Here is an 8,435-nt window from a genome sequence, read left to right as displayed (position 1 = left end):
CCAACGAGTAAACGCACTACAGCCTCCTATAGACTGGAAACAGTTTTCAATTTTCACCCAAGAATGCTGTCCGATTTGGCTCCTCCAGCCACTGTCCCACTTTAAATGTTTTGTAAATTACAAAAGCAGTAACTTTTAATAGAATTAAATAAAATAATTTACTCCATTAACTAGTCTTAAATTATCCAAATTAATTCCGAATCCAATGGATTAGTGCTACATTTAACTAGTCTTAAAAACGATGACCGGATCAGAATTTTTTCTTCTATTGACCGGGGGAAACCTGGACTTAAAACGGAGATCCACTGCAAATCGATCAAAACAGAAACATAAAGTGAGAGAACACCAAATCAAACGCAACTCGAGATATTAATAAGCTTCTTCTTCGTCAGTTATTACCATTCGTGGAAGAGAAAAAGAAAAAAGTAACTAAAAAAATAAACTGTAATAAAGAGTCCAAAATGAAAGCCAAAACGGTGAAAGGAAATTGGAGCTTGAGGACGAACAAGCTCAGCTTCCCTTACGTCTTCCTCGTCTGCATCTTCTTCTTCCTCGCTGGATTCTTCGGTTTCACTCTCTTCTCTCACTCTCAGGTCTTTCTTCTAAGTTTTAATTACTTCGCTGTTTCAGATTTTCTTGTTTTTTGTTTTTTGCTGGAAAATATTGATATAATATCGATCGCTGAGAATTCGCAGGGCGATGGAGATGGCTTGAGGCCGAGGCAGAGGCTGCTTGAACCGGGGAACGAGGCGGAGTACAATTTGATGCCTGTTAGAGATCTTGGCGATGATTCCATTACATCGATTCCTTTTCAGGTGTGTATTTTGTTTCTTCAAGTGCTCTTGAATCTTCAGCTGAAAAGTTGCCGTGAACGATTCTAGCTTCAGCTGAAATCGTGACTTCAGTGGTTGCGATTATAGCCTTTTTAAAATAAAAAAAATTAGTTACTTGCCTGTTTAGATTTATGTTTCCAAATAGTGCAGTATTTCGCGGATTTAGGGTAATTTTGGTTGATATTTAGTAATGGCTGCGTATTTGAAATTAAAGTTTCATTACAGCTCAGATTATAGCCGTTGTATGTGGTTGATTGCTGATTCCTTTCCTGTTATGTTTCAAATATTGTAAGATTTTAAATTTAGTTTGTAGAATTGGTGTTTCAGATGAGTTTATGCTAACTTTGGTTTAATAGGCATCGATTTGAAGGATTGGAGATCTAGAATCTGTTATTTGACTAAAGACCAGTGTTATGCTTATGCATACGGTTCTAATGGAGGATTAACTTAAAAAATCAATTTTGGTTGTTGATAAAAACGGAAGAGATATATTATTAGTTTTGGTCATATACATTAGGAATTAATTCCTGTTCGTTGAATCTCATATAAAAATATTTTGTGGTTGTGTTGCTTAATTAGGTTTTGAGCTGGAGACCTCGAGCACTATATTTTCCTAATTTTGCAACTGCAGAACAATGTGAAAACATTATTGATGTGGCAAAGGATGGCCTCAAACCATCAACCTTGGCGTTACGCCAGGGAGAAACAGAGGAGAATACCAAGGGAATTAGAACAAGGTATTGTGTGTGTGTGTGTGTCTGTAAAATACTTAACTCTTTGGCCTCACTGTGAACTTGACAAATTAGAATAGCTAACTTTATTTCTTTAGTACAAACTAGGCAAAGGTATGAGTTTCTCAAGTCAGAAGTCTCTAGAAAGAATTTGTTATTAGAATGACTAAGCTGGCAAGCTTGTGTAAAATGTAAAGAATCACTGAAGGCTGGCCAAGTGGAAAGATTATTGGCTTGTCCAAAATTTATGATATATTCTGATCAGGATTATGAATCTGACTGAGAATATCAGTATCTTAGAAATTAAGGGGAAATTAATTGGATTCCCTAATACTGGGTCTCCTATTCCTTGGCTCTATATAGACCATTAACTTTTTGATCAAGACATTAACACGAGATATTTTATATGCTTTTGTATAATGCAAGTGTAACCTTAGACACTAGACAAATGATTTTGACCCATGAAAAAATATATAATTTTTGTTATAGGACCTTGTGCTAAATCCTAGATGGACTTATGTCACATTGTTCCTTAATTTAATCATAATGTTGTATTTTCTTTTTATTTAAACAGCTCTGGCGTGTTTGTTAGTGCTTCTGAGGATAAAACAGGGACTTTAGCTGTCATTGAGGAGAAAATTGCTAGAGCAACAATGATTCCCAGAAGTCATGGAGAGGTAACATCCCTATTGAGCAGAAAAGGCATTTTGGAAGGTCTTATCAATCTGATTTACTGAAAATATATTTCTCTTGTTTTATTGTTTTATTAATTGATTGTTTGGATTTGTATCTATGCTAAAAAGCTGTTAAAATACTGTTTTTCTTTATGTAGCAAAACTGGCATCATATCCTCTACTTTTGTATTGTAAATGTACTTACTCTAGGGGAAGCAAAAAGGTTTTGTGCACAAGGAAAAAGGTTCTTTAATAGGTGCAGGCTAGTACATATGCATAACCTTAAATATCAATTCCCATGACTGGGAATATCCTTCTATTAGTGGAAATGGTGCATTTTTTTATTAATGCGATAAAATTTACCCCATTAGTGAGGGTGGGATAATTGACATGTGAGAATCACTGTAGATTTATAACATTTGGAATGATAAATTTGTTCCTCATGGTTGGTGAGAAATTTCAGTGCATATGACATTTAATGCCAATGTTGTTTGTCTAGGTTGTCACATTTTACGTATACAAGTCTTGAGTGGTTTGCTTCACTTGTCAACCCTTTGCCACTAACGTGGCATGTGCTGTCGTTACTCTTGTGTGATCTAGATGAGTAATAGTCCGCTTGTTATCAGTGAATCTGCACTAAGTTTTGTAGTTGTCTTCCATATCTTCCGAATCAAAACTACCAATTACATGTCTATGGCAGGAATAGAGTCACTGATGAAGAGAAGATAATATTGCCTTCTGTGATTTTTTAAATTTCTAATCTTTATTTTTTCTTTGGAGAAGTGCAATATAAACTTCTCTCTAGGCTAAAAGTATTTTTTTAGGGCAATTGTCTTCATCGTTGATTAACCATAATCATATATTTTTAAACAGAAGAAAGGGGAAAACGATTCTAATAACATTTTAGAGCAATATTTTTGTAGGCTTAAACAATTGAATGTAATATGTTCCCTTTCTGAGCTTTATGTTATCTGCAACTAAGGTGCTTCATGATTTTGTTGAATTTGTAAACCTCTCTCATTTTCAGGGTGATTTTAAATTGTCTGAGGAATCACCATGTTTCAGGCATTTAATATCCTACGCTATGAGGTTGATCAAAGATATAATTCTCATTATGATGCGTTCAATCCTGCTGAATATGGTCCACAAAAGAGCCAAAGGGTACGTCTGAACTAAAACTCATACATTTCTGATTTGCCAGTCATTTATTTTAGTGATAAAAATTTGTGTTAGTTGTGAGGAAGATGTAGTGGTCATGTCTATTGTCTAACATGGCTTACCATTTTGCAAGATTGATATTCATCTAATGGCTACTTGGTGGGGGTTTGGATGAAATAGAGTAGATGCTTTTATTTAGTGAAGGGGAGGTTTTTTTCTCTTCTTTAAATTAATACTTAAAAGATTCTGTTGTATGATCTAATATGTATCATCATACTGTAGGATTCCGTAGAGGAAAGAGCAAAATGGTGTTATTATGTGGGCCTGGGTTCAATTAAAGTTTAAGCTGATCTAGTTAAAACTACGATGTACTGATTGATGTGCTAGCTTTTGAATGGTGAAGGAACGTTTTCAATCTCAAGATTAGAAACCAATGAAGCTTTTAACGTGGGTCCTTGAAATGTGGCATAGTATGCAGTTTATCAATGCTGTAATTCGTTTTGAGTTGCTTGTACTCGCCTCAATATGATATAATAATATTGTTCTTAGTAGATTGCTTTTTCTACTTTTTAGCTCTTGAACTAGTGCAATCTGTTTCTTTTAGAATAAATGTTCATTTTGTTTCTCTAAATATACAAGTGTTTGCAGGTTGGTCCCCAATTATTATGTCATAGTTGTCCTTAAATGTCAATTTATGCCATGAAATTGCTCTTCAAACGGCCATCAAATTGACACTTACAATGAAATTAATGGCATTAATTCTCACCAAATAACCTTTCTTTTGGTGCAACTGTGACAAAGGTTTGAACCTAATGGCCTCATACAAACTATTCAAACCTCTCACCACTAGCTCAATCCCAATGGTTTACTAAGACTATGTTCGGCAAGACATTTCAGCAAGTTTCTAGTTTTTTTACTAGTTGAAAAACTTGTTTGACTATTTGGTAAACAAGTTTTTTTTAGTAGTTTCTTAGTAGCTTTTACCATTTTTTGAAACGCTACTTGAAGTTGTGTTTTTTAAAACGTTAGCTTCTAGCTTTTATATTTTCTTCCATTTTTGTCCCAATATATTTATCCAATTTCCTAGTTATTTATTTTAAATAAATCATGATTTTATTATTTTTCTGTCCTTTTACATTTTTCAGCTACTTCAACCATTAGTTTTACCGAACACTTATAATTTAATAAGTTAATTCGTCAGCTTCCAACTTTCAGCTATCGTCTAGCTTTCTAGCTTTAAGCTAGCTTTTAGCTAGTTTTGCCAAACATAATCTAAATGATCAATTGTTACCCAGAAATATCAAATTACCAATCTGATGTTAACAAATAGATATGTGAAACTTTTTGAGAACCAAAGTACATTTCTAGTCTTATAAAACGTTTGGTTTTACTGGATTATTCTACAAAACCAACTTTTCAACCAAAGCACTTTCAATAGCATTTTGATCATAAGCAGTTTTACCACAGAATAACTTGCGCCAAACATTTAATGAGATAATTTCTTAACTTCAGTTTTGGTTAACCATGCAGATGGCGTCATTTTTGCTATATTTAACTGATGTTGAGGAAGGTGGGGAAACTATGTTTCCATTTGAGGTAAAACCAAGTTTGTCATTATATACTGTTTCACATACTTATTTTTTTTCCATGGTAGTTAGCGCATTATTATTCTGCAGAATGGCTTGAACATGGATGGTAACTATGGGTATGAGGACTGCATTGGTTTAAAAGTAAAGCCACGCCAAGGGGATGGTCTTCTATTTTATTCATTGCTCACTAATGGTACAATTGATCCGGTTAGTATTGTTCATTTGTTCTCGTGATTTTTAACTTGTCATGTTGTCGTGTGGGTAAGACTAGATTAACAACCCCAAAGGACAAAATGTAAGACTGCGAAATCTCGCCCCTCAATGAGGATATGGATTCAAAACTCAAAACGTGTTTCTGAGTGGTTCACCAAGCAAAGATGAATGAGTCCTGTTACACAGAACATCTCAAATATTGAAATGCGTGGTTGACATTTTTTTCGATCTTTTTACTACTCAGTTTTCCCATATATACCATATATGGAAGGGAAAATATTTCAACTAACCAAATTCCTAATTGGATTTTTAAATGTGCTTCCTTCTCTTAAATAATTTTTGGTTTCATTTATAAGTAGACCCTGATATGTCAAATTAATTTGTAGATATGAAGAAATGAAGAAAAAGACAGGAAATTAATAAATCAACTAATATATAAGCTATAAACTTTGGGTCAGCAAAAAATGTTCTATTTGGTGGGGTAACAATTGTTGTGTTAACATGTGAACTAAATTTTTAACTAGCTTCTTTGGCAGGCTTGCATTTACATCATACAACAAACGTAATCAATTCTATTCTATTACTATTATTCTCTTAAAACACACCTTTCTTTGAAGCTACTTGATGGAATGTTTTCTGTTGAATTTATAGAACATACTTTGTGTCGAAGCTATAAAACAGCAGGTTTCACAGTTTTACCTAAGATCATCCAACAGTCATCATGGTTAAAAATAACCTCCACTAGACCATAGGGGTATTATAGAATTTCCACCAAAAATTAAATATCATCGTTCAAAATCAGGGTACATGAAAAGATGGTTTCACCCTATGTGCTGTATGTCAAAATTTATAGCTTGTTTATGTTGATATAAACAATTAGACAATGTGTACCTTGCCAGCAAGATGGAAAAACTGAGAAATCAGAACTAAAGAGAAGGAGAGACAAAGTTAGGAGGAAAATGTTGTATAGAACATTACATGCTATTTAACACTTAGGATGAGAGAGAGAAGTTTAAGTAGTATAATAAGTTACATGATGTGATAGGAAGAGAAGTAAAGAGTGTTAACGAAATATTTGCAAAACAGAGATGTTCATATATTACTTTGCAAGTTGTGAAATGAGAATTAATGAGAAAATTTTCTTCAACTTATTCACCATGAATTACATATTGGTTTATATTTTTTTTATAGAAAAATATTAATTTGTTAGTTTTGTTAGAAATGTCAATGGCGGCATTGAAACCCGCAACCTCTCTCCCTCCTCCCTTCTCCCTTCTCCCTTTACCCTTTCCTAACCACCGGACCAATCTTATGTTTCGTACATATGGGTTTATATACATGCAATAAATCAAGGGTGGGAGTAGCTGTAGGCATTGATCTACCAACTAACAACTGGCCTAATTTCTAGCGAAAGTTATATATCAACTGATAACTGAGCATGACTTCATCATTAGCTAAGCCAACTACTCTAGTTAAGTGGGCTAAACGTTAAGCTCAGCTGTTAACCTAAGTGACTGTCTGACAACACAAAGGTATTTTAGACGAACTGTGCCGAAACCATTTTATTTTGTGTCTATTCTTTACTTGGGTGATAGACTTGTGTTAGTGCAAACCGAATTCTGGTTGTTTGACTTGTCTTGTGCATCTTTGGCAGACATCACTCCATGGGAGCTGCCCCGTGATAAAAGGGGAGAAGTGGGTGGCTACAAAGTGGATAAGAGATCAAGAACAGGATGATTAGATGATTGGCACCTGCAATCGAGATTCGAATTCCGACATCCATCGTAGCAATTCTGTCTCATAAGCAAGGTCGTCATCTTCCATACAGTTTATTTTTATATGGTCAGATGAATAATCAAGGGCTAAATTCAATTAGATGCTGAAATTATGTAACACTAGTACAAAATTTGATAGCATGAACGCACTACTAGCTGACCATTAAATTGAGACCCACATTAGTCATTACCCTTCACTTTTGCATTACTCTCTTGATCTCTCATTTAAGAGCGTTCTTGTCTACTGTCTTAGGATAGTGTTTTCTTTTTTAAAACAGTTATTTGATACTATCTCCTTGATACGCACCATGGGTCAAGTAGTTGATTAATATTAATTAGATGTTAATTTAATTAGTTAACTTAATTGGTTAAGCATAATATGTGAGATGTTGTAACTCTTTAGTACTATTTCCAATTTCTATGAATAATAAAAAAATAATCACTATGATAATAAGTGCTCTTGCGAGAGTTTCTATGATAATAAGTGCTATTGCAAGAATTTCTGCTGAGTTTCTGAGGTTAATTTTTTTTTATATAATAATTAGATGGGAGAACCTAATTGAAACAAAAATAGAACCTTAAGGACTTAATTAAAAATTTGGTAAAATTATAGAACCTGCAGAATAACTAAACTATATTTTTATGTTTCATTTAATATTTTGTTCTTTAATTTTTTAATCATTTCAATTCATTGGTCAGTAATGTTATATCTTCACAAAAACATTTCTAAATATTGCTTAGAGCGGATGTACAGTCTGTTTTTTAGTCTTGTAATTTAGTAATTTTTGTTTTTCGTATTGTAATTTTTTTAATTTTTAGTTTTTATAAATTATGTTTATTTTATTTTACATTTTTAAAGTATTTTAAATAGTATTTTTTACTGTTCAAAAAGTGTTTTAAAGATAAAAAGTAAAAGAAATATAATTTATAAGGATTAAAAATAAAAAAATAATTTTAGAAGGATAAAATAAATTAAATTATAAAAATTAAAAGACCTCTTAATACTAATCGTGACCAGTGTAATATAGAATTGAACACCTCTATTTGTACACGATCTGGATTTACTATAGTTAGGTTTTTTATGCATTAACAAAGTCAGAAAATCAGAACTATTAGATCATATGGCTCAAATCTCGATATGCCATTCAATCATTATTCATTGGTTTTGATTCATTGACTGTGAATACGTAACAATCAGGCTGCTGCAAATCAGGATCTGGATGGATACAAATAGTACAAATAGAGGTGCTCAATCATTGGTGTTGCATGGGGATTGCTATTGATACTACCTAATTTGTTATTGGAATTACCCACTTAGGCGCCTTTTTGTGGTATTCCTAGATTGTTCGGAAATAAAATAAAAATGTGTTTCTGTTTTGCAAATGAGAATGAAAAAAATTATCAATTTCTATTGTACATTTTGATTGTTACACAATAGAAGTGTGTTTTCAGTGTGTTATTT

General features: G+C 33.0%; 1 protein-coding gene across 1 annotated transcript; it reads left to right on the top strand.

The window, feature by feature from the left end:
• Positions 1-323: 323 nt before the first annotated feature.
• Positions 324-7,160, top strand: LOC100775302 (putative prolyl 4-hydroxylase). The gene is made up of 8 exons (NM_001255491.3): positions 324-593; positions 696-815; positions 1,413-1,570; positions 2,139-2,241; positions 3,304-3,399; positions 4,927-4,992; positions 5,073-5,192; positions 6,853-7,160. Exons 1-8 carry the CDS (start codon positions 462-464, stop codon positions 6,937-6,939), a joined length of 882 nt encoding a protein of 293 aa, NP_001242420.2. The 5' UTR covers positions 324-461; the 3' UTR covers positions 6,940-7,160.
• The last annotated feature ends 1,275 nt before the right edge of the window (positions 7,161-8,435 follow it).

Source organism: Glycine max, chromosome 5 (genome assembly GCF_000004515.6).
Source record: "Glycine max cultivar Williams 82 chromosome 5, Glycine_max_v4.0, whole genome shotgun sequence".
Lineage (NCBI taxonomy): Eukaryota > Viridiplantae > Streptophyta > Magnoliopsida > Fabales > Fabaceae > Glycine > Glycine max.
Note: the sequence above shows the minus strand (reverse complement) of the source record. Positions and strands in the feature narration are given on the sequence as shown.

Bases quoted from the DNA above. Each gene is read 5' to 3' on its own strand.
- LOC100775302 (NM_001255491.3), top strand. From the start codon at position 462: ATGAAAGCCAAAACGGTGAAAGGAAATTGGAGCTTGAGGACGAACAAG. The intron at 2,242-3,303 runs GTAACATCCCTA...ACCATGTTTCAG, and splicing joins TTCCCAGAAGTCATGGAGAG to GCATTTAATATCCTACGCTA. The intron at 4,993-5,072 runs GTAAAACCAAGT...ATTATTCTGCAG, and splicing joins AAACTATGTTTCCATTTGAG to AATGGCTTGAACATGGATGG.